The 19,636-nt window shown below is 44.7% G+C and overlaps 1 protein-coding gene across 4 annotated transcripts; it reads left to right on the top strand.

Annotated features, from left to right (window-relative positions):
- The first annotated feature begins 3,854 nt into the window (after positions 1-3,854).
- gprc5ba (G protein-coupled receptor, class C, group 5, member Ba) lies at positions 3,855-18,698 on the top strand. 4 transcript variants are annotated; one of them, XM_028412506.1, is made up of 4 exons: positions 3,855-4,746; positions 12,075-13,106; positions 13,329-13,474; positions 15,313-18,698. In XM_028412506.1, exons 2-4 carry the CDS (start codon positions 12,077-12,079, stop codon positions 15,355-15,357), a joined length of 1,221 nt encoding a protein of 406 aa, XP_028268307.1. In that variant the 5' UTR covers positions 3,855-4,746; positions 12,075-12,076; the 3' UTR covers positions 15,358-18,698. The 4 variants fall into 4 exon arrangements, with proteins under 4 accessions (XP_028268307.1, XP_028268310.1, XP_028268309.1 ...); XM_028412509.1 differs by lacking the exon at positions 15,313-18,698 and adding an exon at positions 14,409-14,627 and having other exon boundaries at positions 13,329-13,450; XM_028412508.1 differs by lacking the exon at positions 15,313-18,698 and adding an exon at positions 14,409-14,627.
- Positions 18,699-19,636: the final 938 nt, after the last annotated feature.

Below are 19,636 nucleotides of genomic sequence, written 5' to 3'. Positions count from 1 at the left end.
ACTTTGGGGGACCTGTGCAGACTATTGGATGACACAGAGACCGTGGATCTTTTACAAAGTCAAAGAAGGACTGCTCTGATGTCTAAAGAACCTTGGACTCAGGCCTTCATTCTGAGACTTTCCAACAATGTTTATGTCTATCCTTGGCACTGCCAAAGCAAAGTGGAAAGATTCCTGCCTGCTTTCTGGGGGACTTGTCCTACTTTTGGATGGTAGAAATTTGAAGAATGGCTGGAACATGCCATGAGATACATGAATCCTGAATGAAGCGTAAACAGTCTTCTTTCTCATCTGGGAGATCCTTTTCTTTGTCTTTTGTGGCATTTTTGCTTCTTTGGAAATTAAAGATTCGTCTCTGAACCTTCAGTCCTGGAGACTGTCTGTTTGTTTTGTTTTGTATTGTTTTAAAAACAATATGTCACTTTCAGCATGTGGATGCTGTGACTGGATGATAGAGGATCAAGGATGAAAGGTAAATCCAGGAGCTGCCTTTATTTGACTGACCTCAGCCTGACCTTCCTGGAGGTAAATCCTGTGCAGGACCATTGATAAACCTGAGGAGCTGAGAGGAAGGTCTTCACGCTCTCTGAATGAAAACAAGGTTTCTGGTCAGATAAGACCAAGCATGTCTTATATTATTATTCAGCTTTAACAGCGACATTTAGTCCTGGTTCATGTCAGTATTACCACATCTAATAAAGACAAAGTTCAAATATCAAAATAAGATTGAAAAATACACTAACAAATGGAATTAAATGTAGATTACCGAATGATAAAGTACAATATAAAAACAATAAACAATAGAAAAAGAATGAAAGACTTGACCTGACCAGGTGACGTTCAGATGACCTTTGACACCAATCCTCCTTCTATGGGGCTGCGTTTCTAGAGAAGGTCACGACCTCTGCAGGTTTTCAGGATTCTGAACAGCCGGAGGATTTTCTTCAGCTCAGTGGACAGATGAAGTCTGGATTATCCCGATCAGCATATTACCTTCATTATCACAGTGACCATGTCAGCACAGTGTAGTGCAAATACAGGCTGCAATAATGGTTTAGTCACTTGTGTAATATCACCATACATTTACCCAGAGGCTACATAAAGGAGAGAGGAGAGGAAAATGGAGGAAGAACAGAGGAAACAAAACAGTTTGTCATCATCCAGATCATGGAAAGCATTGTTCAGCTTCAGCTGCTTGACGCTTCCTGTGATCCTCCACATGACACATGAACGCAGTCTGACGTTGGACTGTGTCTTGTGCAGCATCAGATCCACAGGTAAACCAACCTTGTTGTATTAATACCCACATTGAATGTCCAGCCGGTCCCCTCTCCTCACCAGACAGCGCTTCACTTCCTCCCTGCCGTCTGTTTGAAATCAGATGCGTGTCTGGAAACAAAGTTTTCTTTAAAATTAGACTCTCTTCCTGCTAATTTTGGACACCTGCATCCTGTCATAGTTAATACATCCTGTGAGGTCACAGGCTCTTGTTCGGATGCTTGTCAGTGGAAACAGATGCAGCGTGCGGCCTGTGTGTCGCAGCCACCCTGCTGTCACAGTGTGAGGCCTTGACAAGCTGAGGAAACCTCTCGGGGGGTCATGTAATGAGGGAAAGGATGGCACAGAAGATAAACTCTGAGGAATGAAATGGGGACCTAAAAACAGATTTTAATGCACAGCTTAGAGCACATAAAAGGAAACAGGACCAGCGGGGTCTGTGATGCTGTTCTTCCAGCCACAAGACAATTACTCACCAGGCAGAGCCAAAGATAACATACTTCCTGTCAGGTGATACATTTATTCCAGACATTCACACTACTTTGGTGTTTAGGACTCATAAAAATGAAACTTCTGGAAGTATTTCTAACCTTGTTTTAGGTTTAAAATCCAAGGTTTAAACGGAGGTCCCACTTTTCTAACAGTGCGTGCTGCTGCAGACTTCCTTGTTTTCATCTGGCGGTCACAAAACAGGGCAATCTGTATCAGTGTGCACTAAACCAATCAAAATAATGTGACTATTTCACACACTGGGTGTCTGATCCCGAGCAAAATATGTCGGCCTAATCTACCCTCCCAAAGCTCCACGCACAGTAATTACATGTTAATAACCCTCTTAATTACCCCATTGCTCTAACCTGATGAGGTGTTCACATTATGTTCTTTCAGTTCCGTGATTAACTGACAGTAAAATCACTCTCTCTTCCTGTTCACAGCGTCTCACTGCTCATGTAAAGATGATGAGAATGAGGTTGGTATTGATGATATACTGCATGGGCCCGTCCGCTGATAGCAAAGTGAGAGAACCATTAATCTCATCAGCCGTCCTGTTACGAGCTCTCCTCCTCCTCCTCCTCCACCCTCCTCCTCCTCCTTCATTTTCTCCACCCCCTCTTCCCATGCTGTCACTCTCTCAGCCTGCACCTGTCAGATTAGTCTCACGTCCTCAGCTGCCACTTCATATGATATGCCTCCTTGCTTGCCCAGAGCCCACATGGCATTTCACTTTGCATGTATGTATGAGTCTGTGTGCATGTGAAGGGGAAAGTGGGGGTGCTGAGGGGGATTTCATGCAAAAGTGTAAGTGTGTTAGATGATTTAATCATGTCGCATGCAGCACAATTATCATGCAGAAGCACATAAAATCAGAACTCTGGTCAGATGTGTCATGGCTGCCCCTGCTTTGGAAAATCACTGCAAAATGGTGACAATACTGCCGCAAATCACTTTCACTGGGTCACATGTTGTACAAGGTTGAAGGCAAAATGGGAGACCGAAAAGAGGAGGAGGAGGTGGAGGAGGAGGAGGAGGTGGGTGTGGGGTTCCACCATAGAAAGCCTCCTGGGTAGATGGATTGGAGCAGCTGAGGCAACAAGCATGTGATGACAGCAAGAAATAATAATAAGCATCACACACAGTTTGAGGCTGTGTCAAGACGTCTGAGATGACCAGAGGATCCCCGGAACAAAAAATATTTCTTTCAAAATAAGAGAAGCACAGGAAACAAAAGATGAAATGAGGCAGCAGTTTGAAAGTTGAAACAATGATATGCTGAAGTGGAAAATGTTTTGCAGCTATAATATAACTAGAAAAGGGCATTTCCTGAAGAAAATGCAAGTTTGATTGCTGCAGCTGAAGCATTGCTTTGAACGCTGATGTGAAGGATTGCTCTGAATTGCTGGAGAATCAGAGCAATTCAGAGCTTTGTATGCCTCTGTGTGTCAGCCTGTCACCATGGTAACAGCAAAGGAGACCTCAAAAGCCACTCCAACTTTGAGAGCCTGGTGTGCGGAAATGATTCAGAAAGAATAAAATTCTGAACACAAGTTTGATAGAGCAGCATCTAATGAGCGTTTTAACACTAAAATGGAGTCTGTAGCTTGAAATTTGTAGGAGTCACCATGTCACCATGGTAACAGCAGAGGAGACCTCAAAAATCCCCTGCCATTTGAAGACGGAGCTGAATTTCCAAATTCTGTATACAAGTTTTGAAGACCAAGATGTTGGAAGTATTTTAAGCTTCGAATGGTTTCTCTATCTTGTAATTTGTAGGAGTAGCATTTTGCAGAAGGCATGGAAAATGTTTAATATTTTTAATATTATAATATTTGTAATTATTATTGAAGGTTTCCGGGAATGTCCTGAATGAGCTGAATCGTTTGATGTTTGAATGGTTTGAATCGGCCCATGCATTCTGAAGATATGCTGAGCCAAAAAAATAAAGCGCGTAGAAGAAGTTAGCTTGTCAACAAAAACATACCTTCACACCAAGGCTTTTTAAACGTTTTGGTAGGATGATGGTAGGTATTTTATTGTGAAAAACAAGTAACCGGAAGTGCAATTGTAGTCGTTTAACTTGTCGTCCTATGTTGACTGTGACAGCGCGCTGAACTGGAGAAAACAGTACGGACGTGACTGGACGTAACAGAGCAGCGCCTAGCAAATCCAAATTGTGCCCAGCGCTTGTTACAGTGACACCAAGAAAAAGGAGGCGTGTGTGTGTGTGAGAGAGTGTGAGACAGTCTGATGAGGCGTCCACATGTCAGGAACGGACTGACAGATCAGAGAAACGGTTAAAAGAGAGGGAGGACACAGAGCGGGCAGGGACTGTGGCGGCTCCGGAGAGCTGTCACTGTCTCCGTGCGTAGTGGAATTATCATTACGCACGTTACGCGGAGCGCAGTTTTAGTAATGCACTCAGTCTGGAGAGGTGCACCGTGGAGCAGCGAGTGTCTGCCCGGACATCCAGCGGCATAATCAGCTGCACACACCGGGGAAGGGGGATCCGCTTGTTATGGGGGTTCACCGTCTTTGCGCGTCGCAGGATTGTGCATTTTATTTGTTTTTGCTGAATGCCCCTGTCGCTGCTGCTCAGTGAAAGTCAAAGATGCGCACCGCTGAACAAAGGATTTAGGAAAAAAAACGATAAAGAATCTCCTCCGTATTTTAATCCTTACACCCCGTGGCGCTTTATCTCTCCCGTTTGGACTTTGCATCCATGCCCATTCTGCCTCTGAGGACAACGGACACGGGCTAAATAAGCGGATTCCTCTGGCGTGAAACGTGGAGTGGGAAGAATCATCTGGCCAGATCGCGTACAAGTCCGTGTGGATGGAGAGAGAATACGTAAACGCAGCGAGCGCAGCTCATTCCGAAATGTGACATTTTTTTCCCTCACTCTGTCTCCCATCAGCCCTGACAACTGTGCATCCGTCTTCATCCCAGATCACGTTTGTTTACATCGATCAGGTACGTGCTTCTTACCATGTAGCCCGTGGAATACTGAAAATGATGTCCTTGTGGAAATGTGTGATATTAATTAAGCAGCTGTGAGTGTTTGGCTGAATAGCCCCCCAGAGGGGATTAATGTTTCGTTTTAAAAGCACCTCTGCACGCATTATAACAAGGTTGATTTTCAGGATTTATGTGGTAAGTTGCATCACTGACAGCCCTGAGAAAAAGGCGATGTCGATGCACCAAATGCATAGGTGTGTGAAACAGAGAGAGGGCGCGCAGTCGTACCAGACATGTTGCAAAAATAAAATGTGCATTTACGCACTGGCCCTGACCTCAGGAGCAATTTGTAAAACTTAACCAAAGACGCTTGTGTGGAGGGCTTTGACCACTGTGAAATCTGACGACTGATTGGCTTTGGCACATTTTTTTTTCTCACGAGGATAAAAACACTGGTCTCTTTGCGCTGCGCCTCCATTTTCATTCCCACTATACACTGGGATATTTTCGGAGTGTCAATCACTTGTGTGTGCTTTAGTTTGGAGGTTAGATGTCATTCTTTATTTTAGGATCACACACACACCTCAGTAACAATGGTTTTGCTGCTGTTCCCTCAAACAAACACACACAGAGACACACAAATACACAATCTTCTGGAACCCCCCAGGGACCCACCCATGTGGGCAGTATTGTTAAGGGAAGGGGGGTGTGCTAGAAAAAAAAAAGAAAAGGAAAAAGAGCATTCTCCAAATGTGTGTTTGCATTTAGCTGCTCCTTAGGTCAGCTAAAACTAAGGGTGTCCCCCTTAGTAGACGCGTCCCTCCCACGCTGGACTGATAAACAAGAGACAAGGACCTGGATTGGTTGTCTAACTTGGCAAGAAATTGCACTTAAATACCCACTTGAGTCCAATTGGACAATGGGAGATTGTATGGAAATGGTTGTCAGTGAATGGATTGACTGTGTCCGACAATTGATATATGATACCCGGGTCTAGCAGCCATTGTCAGCACAGGATTTGTGTGCTCAGAAAGCTCCCAGGCCTATTTAAGAGTGCTCTGTTTTCCATCATTAATCAATATTCAGCGGAGTGGAGCTGTTTATTCTCAGACTGCGTATTCATGCGCTGCGTCCTCTGGGGAGAAAGATGGAGCTTCAGTATCTCCTCCGGGCTGATGCCATATGCACCTTGTTTGGATGATCGTGCCAGTGCATGTGTGTGTGTGTGTGGGGAGCCTCTTTTATGTACACATGGCACAGCTGAGTGTCACATACACAGAAACTTCCCCACTTTCATATGTGCATTTGTGTTTATGCACTCACCCCTCCTCCCTGACTCACACACACACTCACACACACACACACACACACGCTTCAGGCACCACGCTCGCTCCAATTCTTCCTTCCACATCCGGCTGTTCCTTGTTTCTCTTGCTCCTCTGATCACAATCACGCTCTCAAACCAAATCTCATCTCCCCAGGTTCCTGTGATCCACCCCCCCTTCATCCTGCCCTCAGGTCCCATCAGTTTATGTATAATGGAAGATGCTTATTCATATCACATGGAAGCACAACACATGACAGTGGAGGTCTTTGGCTCTGGTTTCAGGGTACATTTTGGGGTTTTAGATGCCTCCACTTATGAACAGTCACTTGTTGTTAATGTTGGAGAGAGAGAGAGAGAAAACAAGGGGGGGGGGGTTAGTTTATACACTGGTGCTGTTAATTGCCAAGTCAATTAGCATATGGTCTTGCTGTGAGTCTAGTCACATGCTAATGAGGCCTAATTAGGGCGGCCAGGGATGTCTGAGCAGGCTGGGGAAAATGCTTCCACTGTCAGCTTTTTTTCATGATGTCACCCAGGAGGATTGCTGCATTTAATACAACGCCTCTCTTTCACAGAGTCTATGCTACCTAAAAAAAACTTGTCCTCCAAACTCTTACATCACACCACACCTCTCCTCCTCCTACTTATCCGTCTGTCATTGCTAGCTGTGAAGGAGAAGTGACGTCATCCAAGAAGAACGTGTATTAAATGTAAACTGCTGCTGCTGCTGCTGCTGCTGCTGCGTTGTTTAGGCAAGCTCTCACAAGACGTTCATGTATTTGTAGTTTTCTTCAGTGAAAGGCCAGCTGAATGCACCACGGGAAAGTTCAGAGGTTACAACAACCATCTTGTCAAAGTGTCCTTGAGAGAAAGAATGCTCCTCTGTACAGTGAAGAGTGAATCAAGCCAGGCCGTTTCTGCCAACAATCCACTCTGCAGCTGTGTTCTAAACCAAAAATCAGCTTTTCCAACTTCCCAGTGAGTACAGGACAAGATTAGCCACTATCTAATTTTAATGGTTGTCAGGGTTGCTCATAATGTGTAGGCTGCTTTTAAGTCTCTGACACACCAAACCAACCAGCAGCAGTGATGGTATCAACCTTCACTCACTACAACTAACAACCAACTTGCATGTACATTCTGCACCTGCATGAGAAGAGATGATTACGAATGACTCTCAGTCGAGTTTATTCCTCTATAAAGAGGGACTGAACAGCTACAAGACAGAGGATATGCAGTAAACAAGGCCTCTCACTGATTGGTCAGTGTTCAGTATCCTCATTCCAGACATTATGGAACTATTTGCTTTTGTCTCTGTTATTCCTTCCCACATGCTGGTTCGTGAAGCTAAACAGCCAATCACTGATGGGTGATCGGTCAGACTCAAAACCTGCCGGCAGCTAGTGCTAACGGTCTGATTCAAGCTAATATTGTCAAAGAGCTTACATCTCAGAGCTGATAAAAACACAGAGGAGATTCCTGGTTAAACAGACAATAAAAGTAAAAACAGATTAACTGTCACAGGTCAAATAACTCTCCTGTTTCTGTCCACCCTGAACTGTTTCACTCACAACCTCCTTTAGCGTTAATTAGAGACTCTGGAAGCCAATTATTCTCACTTTAGATCAAATGAGAGCTGGAGACTGAGGTTACCAGACAGCCTGTGGTCATATCTGACTGATGTGACGTTATGTAATCCCAGCCGGCTAATGTCGGATGTAAATTTATGCGCTGTCATAAGAAAAGGTCTGTTGGTGTTGTAGACGAGTGAATAAGACTGAACAGTATCAGCAGCAAACAGATGCCAGCACAGGACCTGATGACCTGCTCACCTCAGCAGCTGAATCTCACACACGCACACACACACACACACACACACACACACACACACACACACACGTTTGAAGTTTGAATAAAATAAAAAAATAAGAATTGATGCGAGTCATCAAATGACATAATCCTCCCAATTATCACCACAGTAATTAGACAGTGTCTGCTTGTGTGCAATGTCTGGTAATTATAGGAGGTTGTAATTGTACAGGACGGCTTGCTACACCCCCCCCCTTAACTCCCACCACCCCTGCCTATCCTGCCTGGAGCGCATCTGAATGACTGCAGTGCTGCACATTTGCACACTCACGCTTGTATTTCTGTGTTGTGTGTTAACAGCAGCGCTAAAAGGAATTCATGCTGTGGTTACACACACACACACACACACACACACACACAGATGCATAAAACATGCAACCAAGCTGAATATGATCTTTACATGAAAACAGAACCAGCACACCCTGACATAGCACCAGTGTGTGTATATGATAGTGGCACATGTGTCATGCATCCGTGCAGAATACAGAATTAAGATGGACCTCTGAGCGCCATGCAAGCAGCTTGGCAGTAAAAGAAGATGATGCCTGAGAAACGGCAGCCATGCAGCAGAACTGGCAGGAGCAGGCTCCTTCCAGTTACATAAGATACACAGCAAGTATAAAAGGCGAGAGGGATGGAGGGAACGGGGATGAGGGCGGAGAGGAAGGGGGCACAATGAGGGAAGAGAAAGATGCCAAAATGGAAGCAAGAGGGGTGTGTTTGGGATTAGGCAGACGGTGGATGAAAACGTGGGGAGCGAAGGTGTGTGTGGCACATCTTTCACAGCACATATTCAAATGTAGCAAAGGGCTGAGACGGCTAGTAGCTCTGGAGGAGACGTGGCATTAAAATCCAGAAGAATAGAGGATTTTAAATGGAGGGGAACCTGAAGATGGCTGCACGGAGCAGAACAAGGCTCACACACATATATATATATTTACATTAACATTTAACAGACACGTTTTTGTTAAAATAAAAAACTTCTTTGTTTTCCCACACCATGAAATGGTTGAAAAGCATAAATAAATAATGTCAGTCTACACTGCTGCACAGCAGAGATGCAAGTTCACATGCCACAAAGTTCTAGTCCTTAAATGGTTGTTAACTTCCCAGACAATCATTCGGCCGGTCTCCACTTAGCTTGCTAGGTTAACAGTTGGCAGATAGCAAGTTTAGCCACAACTACCTTTAAATTTCAGGGTGAATAATGCAGATATAAAACAGAAATCCCATGATTACCTCCTACTTATTTTAAACACATAGCAAACATTAACTCAATGCAGACATGGGACATGCCAGCCTCTATTTTTGAAGCATAATGTGTAAACTGTTTCATACTAAAGCTGAAAAAGTGGCACATAATGTGAAGTGACAGATTGAGCGTTGGAAGCGCTCATCCTCTCTCTAATGTTATAACTCATATTTACAAGAATAGGACGTGTTGTACATGTGTGTGTGTGTGTGTGTGTCCACTGTGTGCATTCTTCACCAGTCTGCCAACTCACACTCAAAAAGCAGCCCAAGCAACCCTCTGTGCAGACGGGGAGTGACTGGAGTGAGAGGGTGAGTGAGTAAAAAAGTCACTAGTGTGCAGGACATGAGCTCCAGTCTCTTGTTGTGAGTGTGCGCATGTTTGTCTGACTGTGCGGCTTTATTGCCTCTGTCATTCAAACATGACAAAGAATGTGGCGAGGACAAAAAAAGATAGAGGAGGAGCAGTCTGCTCTGCTTGTTAAGGATGAGTGCGTGAGTTTTTCACTCTTTATCTCCTCTCTTTTTTTGTTTCATCCCTGTAATTTAGATGTGGGGCGTAACCATGGTTATCTGCCTGGAAAAACATCAGGAGAAAACAGGAGTTTAGCCTTTTCTTTACAAAGATCCAGCACTGTATGTGTGTGTGAGTGTTTTTTTGGTGACTCATCCCTCTGTGAGCGCTGATTGATGTTAATGCAGACCAATAATAACCAGTGGCGATGAGCTGCTGCAGGAAGCAAGAAGGGGGACAACAGGAAATAACAGCAGGAACTGCGGGAGCGAAGGATTTTGGTAATGAGCAGGCGTGAAGAGGAATTTTGGAGGGCGTAAGTCTCTGAAGGATACATGAAAGCGCTCCAAACAAATGAATATGCACAAAACACGCAGATGCATACATGCATCGCTCACTGTGCCCTCTGGGGGCTTTAGAATGGATATGAGGACAGATACATCAAAAGCTTGTATAAATAAATGGAGAGTCCATCTATGTGTGCAGCATATGTGCTGTAATTCGGAGCAAGATTCTAGGGAAGAATTATAAACCGTTGCTATCGCTATTATTAAAATAAGGGGCAATAACGGTTTTTAAATAAAGCATAACAATAACAAATCATCACTCCCAACACCTCCAAATAGGAGCAATGTACTGTGCTGTAACATCAGATCCTATCATTGTCTGTGTAGGTTTTCTGGCAGCACATGCTTGATATGGGACATGGCTGACTCATCTGTTGACAGATAATCAAAGAGTTTGGATGCTAACTTCAGTAAAAACCCTGGTAAAAATATAATGTTTGATTAGCTCTGTTTTGATCTGTATCAACTCCTAAAGTAAATGGTGCTTTAGTTTCCAAGTACCTGGTGGAAGAAGTGAGTGAAGAGAGTTGGACGGACAGAGGAGTGGTTTGGGGGTATTGTGTGGAAGGCTCTGGCTCCAGGTGAATCTGAATATGGGCACAGCAGTGAAGCACAAGGCAGCGTGTGATCTGAGACAGGACCAGCCGGGTACTGAAAGAAGCTATGTCCTATAAAATAACAACATTGGATAGTCCATTGTATGGGTTGTACACATGTTTAGTTCTGCTGCAAAGTGCATTTTAACATAGACGTCTATTAGGCCTCAAGAGGCCATTTGAGGAATTGCATTTTTGGACTCTGTGAAGGCTTCATTTGTCAGCAGAGGTTGCAGTTTGTGAGACAAAGCAGCAAAACAATGAGCTGTAGATTCACATTGATTCAGGGCCAGCTCCTCCAGGAGGCTCAGAAGTGTCAAACAGATCAATCATGCAGTCATAATCAGGTCTGATGTGAGTAAAGTGTAAATAAAGAGGAATCAGAATGTCTTCGTCTATCAGTCTGTCCCATGTAACACCAGCTCCAGGCTGGAAGGACTGTGTGTTTATTTAAACCTGCTCCTCTCCCCCGGCGGCCCGACTGTGTAGCTCACCCTGACTTACTGGTATGGAGACAGAATATTTGACGCTGGGAACATCCACTGCCCTTTATGTGGTATGCAAATATTATGATACGTTCTATTTGTGAAGCAAGATTGTTCGCGTCAAAATTACAGCTGAAATAAACAACCCAATCTGCAGCTGTAAGCTTTGAAAGGATAAAAAGTGCTTTGTTTAACAGACTAATGTATGAGCCAGCTTGGAAAGAATTTCTGAAAGCTCAGTGACAGCGACCTGGCAGCAAGAAGTGTGTGTGCGTGTGTGGTGGCTTAAAAAACAGATCAACCTCCCATAAAACACGCAGCCTGTCAGGTGAGACGACAGCACCGATCATCCCAGCAAAGCCCTCAATGAAACAAAACAATGTGTGTGAGCTGTCTGACAGTTGTGATGAACAAAAAAAAGGTAGACTGAGACAGCAGTGATTTCTTTACAGAGCGCTGATGTTTTTTCCACTAGCACTCTTGTGTATATGTGTGCGCTGCATTATGCATTGTCTCACACCTCACTAGATGCCCTCAGATGCCTGATAGTCAGCCGAACCGCTTGTACGCACTAGTTCCTTTCTCTATATCTGTTTTTTTTCTATAAAAATGCTGTCAGTGCTTTGGCGGCTGGTGTGCTGGACAAATCAAACACCTGAAACACTGTGACTGGACTAAGGGTAGCTGAAATAAGCTCTTTGAAGTATTTAAAGCAATAAAAAGAGCCCTAAACTTTGTGGGTTTCTAAAGGCTTCAGTCCTTCACCCTACATGAACTACTGTCCTTTGTTTCCCGTCTAAAACACAGCAGTGGCTGATTGTATTGTTACACAGAGGGATGATTACTGTGGGAATGACCGACTGCTCAGCTCTTTTCAAACTTTTATGACCAGAATGACTCACTTTCCTCTCCTTTTCCTCCTCTCCTTTCCCCTCTGCCTCACCTCTCTCTCAGAGATGGCGTTCCTACCAGTCCTCCTCCTGTTGCTGCTAAGTGTCGCTCATCGTGCCAGCAGTCAGAATCCTTCTGAAACTGAGACTCTCCCGAGAGGCTGCGGCTGGGGCCTCGTGCGTCCTTACACCCTGCTCTGTGACCTGGACTCCATATGGGGTGTGGCTGTTGAATCCGTGGCTGCCGGCGGGGTGCTGACTGCCATCTTACTTGCCCTGGTCTTGCTGTGCCGTTTACGCCACATCAGTGAGGCTGAAAAGCGCAGTGGTGTGGGACCCATCCTCCTGCTGCTCCTCGGCATCCTTGGCTTGTTCGGCCTGAGCTTTGCGTACCTGATTGAGCAGGACGAGTCACTGTGTCTACTCCGCAGAGCTCTGTGGGGTCTCCTGTTTGCTGTCTGCTTCTCCTGCCTGTTGGTACAGGGTGTCCGTCTGCGCAGGCTGGGCCGGGAGCGCCGGAGCCCAGGTGGCTGCGCCCTAACAGGCCTGGCACTGGGTTTGAGTGCTGTGCAAGGCATCATCGCCGCTGAGTGGCTTCTCCTGACCGTGCTGAGGGAGGGCAGAGCTGCCTGTCAGTACCTGCCTCTGGACTTCTCACTAGCCTGCAGCTATGTGCTAGCTCTCCTGCTAGCCGCGCTCACTGCCGCCTCCCTGGCCCTCTGTGGGAAGACGCGCCAGTGGCGCTGCAATGCCATCTGGCTGCTGGTGGCCTGTCTGATGTCGCTGCTGCTATGGGTGGCCTGGGTGGGCTTCTATCTGTACGGAAACGCATGGCTTGGCAGGTCCCCAGACTGGAATGACCCGGCACTGGCGATTGCTTTAGTGGCTCAGGGCTGGTTGCTGCTCATCTTCCACGCCATTCCTGAATCCCACATCTGCCTGAGACCCCCACCACAACCCACCGCCCCAGATTACTTCGACACATCCCAGAACTCAACGCGGATGAGGGAGACGAGCTTCGATGAAGACATCCCACTATCTCACAGGCAGTTTGTGGAAAACCAGGGCTACGGATACAACGACGAGAACACTGCAGGTACAGCACAATCCACTGTTTCAGAGCATAGTTTGTGTGGACAGCTTGTAGGAGGAATCTAGGCTAAAGTGAGTAATAGAACAGCAGCAAATATTTTCATGTAAGGCAAGAAGTACAGCAGGAAATTTCTGTGGCACAGGAAGCGAGTCTCTTTTTTCTTGAAGACATGTGGTGAGTCACGTTGAATAATCTCTTTTCGCCTCCTTGTCTGCTTTGTGCCAGGCTTGAGGAGCGGTGGCGGCGCTGGGCAACACAACAGCAACACCGGCGCCAGGCCCAGTGCTCCTTTCCGCAGCAACGTCTACCAGCCCACCGAGATGACCATGATCCTGAACGGGGGAGCGGTGAGTACATCCTCCCAGTCTCAGGTACACGCCGCTTACACGCCGCTCTCTCATTCAGCCACGCCGAAAAGACTGCATGCACATTTGTGCGTTCTTGGACCATGTGTCATTGCACACGAATGAGGGAGAGGTGTGAGTGTGTGCGTGCATGCTGACGTGCCTGTTGTATTCTGTGGGCACATGCATGGATGATTTTGTCACAAATGGCCACTCATCTGACATTGATTTGTGTGAGGGTGATTGTGAAAGAGCTTCCATGTGCTCCACTGTGTGTGTGTGTGTGTAAATAACCTGCGAATGCTTTCTGTGCACTGAGTGATGTGACTGTCAGCTGACCTGTCACACCCTTCATTATGCAGGATGAATGGGCAGCCTGGCTGGCACAGGTGAACTGCTCTCCAGCCACTGTGCAATGAATTAAACTCACCACACAGACGGCTAAAATGCTGAGGCATCACTGCTTTACTGACTATGAGATAATTTGTGGTCACTGTTTCTGGGTGATGTGAGACTTCTCTTCAAGCTGCGATCCACAAAATACTATAATTATCCTTATGCAAATAGAGTTTATTTTAGGATATGCTAAGCGTACTAAAACTTTTAATAATAAAAAAAACTAATAGGAAATTTAGGAACAGTTAATAGAACGGTTTTGGCACATTTAGTCTCTTGCATAGATTTAAAGGTACCACACTATATGTCAATGTTATACTACTGCCAAACATCAGCTTAGTCTGCCCAGTGGGAACAGGGAAGCCTGAACATTTCCACAGTATGTATTCTGTATGGATTAAATCCAGTTTAGTGCTAAGCTAAGCCAATAAGCTGCATATTTACTATGCAGACACAAGAGTTAAGGCAGGTTTCTTCTGTACGTTTCATGGCAGCCAAGAGGTAAATGATGGTTACCCATAGCCTGGCCAGCCATCACCTAATTCTTTTTCTCTTCTATACAAAGAACTAGTCTGCTTTCTGTGGGTTCGAGGTGGAGCTCCAGAGGGCAGTACCAACGGACACAGAATAAACTCCCGCTGGACACACAACCAATCAGAGAAACAAAACATATGATGTAAGCAGAGCGGCAACCAGACTAGTGTCAACAAAAGACATCCAAAATGGTGTCCAGTGGAGCCAATGAAAGACAACTGTCACAGCAAGCAATTCTACTTTTGAGCGAGGCAAGCAGCAGGTCGTCACATAATTACATAAATGGTTGAGATTGGTACCAAAGGGCTTCTGCTGAGTGGAACTAGCTGTGAAGGGGAGGGATCATAAGCCTATTTGAACAGAGACGATGTTTGGTCGTCTCTGTTTCACAGGCTTAGTTTCATGGTGAAGTGAAGACACAAAAGTTTTGTAATCGAGCTTATCTTTAGGTAACGTCTAACAGCATCTTTTGACAGATTATTAAATAATATATTTCAGCTGTCTGTAGTGTCACAGGTCTTCCTGTCAAGGACCCATCCACCAATCAGAGCACAGAAAAAAATGCTCTGTGTACCAAGAGGGACCAAAAACAGGGTTAAAATCTGAGCTAATTTCTGTTCTGAAAATCTGACTTTATATATATATATATATATATATATATATATATATATATATATATATATATATATATATATATATATATATATATGTATATATATATATATATATATGTATATATATATATATATATATGTGTATATATATATACACATATATACATATATATGCACAGATATTTGAAACAAACTGGATAAACAGGTCTATTTTATCGTAGGTTTTTTTGCAGCTGCTGTGTGTGTGTGTGTTTTCTAAGGTGCCTTTGTAAACACATTTTTGTTTACACTTACTTACAAAAGTCATTTTTCCTTCCACAGGTACCCTCTGCCCCTCCCACCTACACGGGGAGGCAGCTGTGGTGAGCGACAGAAGATATGTGATAGAAATCGAAGAAGAAAAAATGACGGATAGGATGAGAAGGAGGAGGAGGAGGAGGAGTAGGAGGAAGAGGGAAGGGGGTCCAGGACAAAAGAAGCCTGTTGGGTTGGATCGGACTTAACAGCATGGATGCCTACAGGGCCCTTTCACTCTGTGTACAGACTTCAACACTGACTGTGTGCCAATCAACTATTGTATGAGTGTGTGTGTGTGTGTGCGGCTGAGAGAAAGTAGGGTATGGAGGACAGAGCTGAAGCTTTCCTAGCACACAGATCTCTATGGAAGAGTTTAAAAACTTGAAATGTGACCAGCAAGTAGCAAAAATAAAAGCCACAGACTCAGATCTGAAAAAAAATAAAACATCCACATGCAGTAGTTGTTTGTTTTTTCCTCTTTCTCTGACATTACAGCATTGCGGGCATCCTTGAAAACTGTGAAATCTATTGCTTCTTCCTGCACTATCTTTCTTCCTGTCAGGCCGGCAGGATGTCTTTCTGCTGCTCCTCACAATGCTGGCGCTCAAGTGGAAACATTTGGCTCTGTCCTCCATCCATCCACACTGTAGGTGAAGACAGAGCACACGGGCGGCTGTACAGCTCCAGCACCGCCTGCTTCAAAAGAATCCAGCCTCTGTGGGTGTGTATGTTCGGTATATATTGTGAGAAAAGTGTGTGTGTGTGTGTGCATATGTATTCACACACTAACAAACCCTCCCTCTCCAGACTGTTACCCTGCAGCATTTTTCCTCCTTCTCTGTTTCCGGTCTGCATTTCTCTGTGAATATAACACATATCTCTTCTCACCTTGCGTCATCCTCCCACCTGCATGGACACAAACACAAACTGTGAAGCCCCGAACAGCGACTGGAACAAAAAAAAAGAAAAAAGAAGGATGTTCCTAGTGATGGCAGACACAACAAAAAGCAGCCCGGAGCACCTGAACAGAGGGATCACAAGCTGCTAATTGAACTGCTGTTAGATTATGTGTAATGGAAAAGAGTGGAATATGATTGGAAGAGGAGGGCGTCAGTCATCTGTGGGGAGGTGCTGCTTCATGAATCTAGGTCAGACTGCTGTGCTTTCCCACATCTCCGGTGGTCACTGGCGGTTTGAACCAGCCGGGAGAAACTGTCACTTTACATCAGGAGGAAACGGAGCGAGGAAATAAAATGGTCTCTCGCTCTTAGGTCCTCCGTCTGTGTGTTTGTGTGTTGTGATTTCATGAGGGGACAAATTCAAAAGTTGCTTTCTGGTGCTAAATATTCCTCCACACAACTCTCCAGTGAGGCACAGACCTACAGAAACAACACTCATGTGGATACAGTAGTCAAACTGTGTGTGACAGACTATATATAGAGCTGTGGCTGGCGTGTAGAGATATCCCAGAGCCTTAGGAAGATCAGATTTACAGTGCAAGGTAGAAGGAGGGGGATCAAATATAAGAGTAGGAGAAGGAGGGTGGAGGAAGGAGATAGGAGGAGACGGTCCAAGGGGAGTCTATGTGACAGTGAAATCTCTGTGACTGTATGAGAAAATGGCTCCCTGCTCTGTCTGTGTGTGTTTGTGCGTGATGTGGGGGCGGCCGTATTACTCTCTGCTCTACGTGGTCTTTATCTGGTGAAGAGTCTCTCTCTCTCTCTCCCTCCTCCTCCTCCTCATCCTCCTCCTGTCTCTCTATGCTCAGCTATAGCTCAAGTCCCTGTGCCAAGAAGGACTCTTGTTTCACAGGAGTCTCTTTCCCCTCACCGTGACACCGGCTCTCTGTTTCACCGGAGAACCTGTGCACATAGTAGTGCTGTAAAGCGTGCTTGTTTACTTTTTTTTTGTTTTTTTTTTCCTTTTCTTAACTGTAGGCTGAGTTTAGACACCAGTGACGCACTGAAGAACTGACCACTGCAAACTGATTGAATCTTTTATTTTTATTAAATGGTTTGCTTTGTGTTCATGCATTTGCTTGTCATTGCATTTTATTTTTCTCGTGCTGGTGTCTTTTATTTTTTTAAACTAGTATTTTGAAAATATTTTGCCAACAGTAGATATGCTTTTATTTTTTGTTTTGTTTGTTTGTTTGTTTGATTAATGTTCAAGGATTTCAGAGAGTTGTCATTTATAAGGATTTACGTTGGTTGTTGGTCCACTCTGCTGTTATGGGGATTCAAACAAAAAAAATGACTATGGCTGTGAGTAATTTTGGCACTTCATGCAGTAAACAGTGACTTATTCTGTGATACTTTAGGGAGATCTAAAAAAAAATAAATAAAGCACAGCAGGGAGGGCGGACTAAACTTCTAGCCCACCAATCTAGTGACCCCCTGATCTGACACATCAACCCTCAACTAAGAAAAGATCGGGGGTCAAGCCTTGACTGCTGCTGTATGTTTATGTCTTACACACTGGCTATTCTAAAATTGGACTGGCACTTGCAGGTCAGCGTCATGCCCAAACACAGCCTGTCCTGCTATGTCAGGCTCTGTTTGGGCCTCAGATCCATGCAAGAAGAACTGTCCTCAGGGTTTTGGATGGTGACCAGTAAAGTGAGTCTCAACAGTGAGAGCTGAGGTTTCGATTCTTGTGATGTTTTCACTCAATGTGGAGTACATAAAAAAAAGAATAATAACATGATGTGACTTCGTAGATTTTGCACTCGTCAACTACCTATCTGTGCATGCTTATATCACCATTTCTACATATAAGACCTTTCTCAGACGTACTTTTGAATACTAACTCTATTTATGTGAAGGTCATGTGACAGCAATCATAATTTCAGTGTATATCAGATGACACACTTGATGTCTGTGCTTTTTTAAACACAAAGGGGAGCTGGGTCTTGAGAAGCGGAGAGATTAAAGTCAGGGGAAGTGGTCCAAAGTTGTATGATTCCCAAAAAAAGGAACAAAATGCCATCATCGCTGGACCTAATAATAACTTCCTCTCTGTTAGTTTGAAGACTCGAGGGTAAAAAAAAAAAGAGCATCTTCTGACTGATATTGTCTCTGTGTTTAAAATCAAATAGACTGTGGTGAAATTTGCACAAAACCTCTGTGTTAAGTTCGTCGTCCCCGGGTAGCCCATTTGAACACCCATCCTCCCTGGGATTGACATGTCCTTGCCTGTCCTCTCCTGATTTGTCTTGCCTTCAGACTGTTCCAGCAGGGCAGCTGACAGTGGTAATATTGGTTTTCACAGCTATGACTGTGCAGTGACGCAGCATGCCGATGTATAGAACTTGATTCCCCTGATTAGAAAAAGAAAAAAAAACACTTAACTCTTGTTTCTGTAACTGATTCAGGAAAAAAGTTCAATAAAAGTGTCATGTTTGTAGTTAACTTTTAACTGAATGTGGTGTTTTTTTATGCCAGCTGTATAACTTTCAGCATTAACAGATACAAGAATGGCTATGCGGAAGTTTTATAAATTTGCAGTTCAACGTGTAGCCTCTAGGGGTTGGCCCCAAGAGTGAGTCAAGCCCCTTCACTCGTTTTAGTTATTTTAGGAATTACAATTACGCATAATTATGGGCATCACCAGTCTGAGTGACAGGTGAGTGCAGACTCTTGGGGCGAGCTTCCTGTTTGACTGCCCACCGGCCTCAGCTCCACCTCTTTGCCTGTATTTGGAGTTTAGGTGGACTGTGACACTCCTAACATGGTGACAGTCGAACCCTACTGCAGAGACTTAAAATGATGCTTCGACCATAGTTATTAACTGGCTATGGTTGTGTCAGACATGTCAAGACACTTTGTTGAAAGGGAGGATGCCCATTCACACAACCAGGCAAATATAAGAACAGGGTCCTCAGAGGCAGGAACGGGCCAGTACAGCTGCCAGTGTGGAGGATAATCAGGAAGCCTGCATCTTTTCCCAACATCTTCCAATGTAGCACATCTGAAAGATTTTAGACCATGACTGTTTCCATCTCCGAATGAATGCATGAGAGAAGTACAGATCAAACCAGTAATAGATCTCATATCGAACAGGGGGTTATGAAGGTCTGGCGAGCTTAGCTTAGCACAGAAGCCTTGTCCGATTCAGAGGCTGTGTCCTTTTGAAGACTGACTGCATCACAGGGGTGCAACGAGTCCTATTTTTACTGGTAGCTTGTTCGCACCTTACCTCAAGATTCATTGCGTCCTGGTGACTGCAGCTATCAAGGTCGCTATGCAAAAAGAGGAGTGGCCATCATGATCCATGAAGGAACAGCTGAACTTAGAAGCAAAATGGAGTCTTGTAAAGAGTAAACAAACAAAAACAAAGAGAAGATAAA

Source organism: Parambassis ranga, chromosome 8, assembly GCF_900634625.1.
Source record: "Parambassis ranga chromosome 8, fParRan2.1, whole genome shotgun sequence".
NCBI classification, from domain to species: Eukaryota; Metazoa; Chordata; class Actinopteri; family Ambassidae; genus Parambassis; species Parambassis ranga.
The sequence above is the reverse complement of the archived record's forward strand: the minus strand, read 5'-3'. Positions and strand labels throughout refer to the sequence as shown.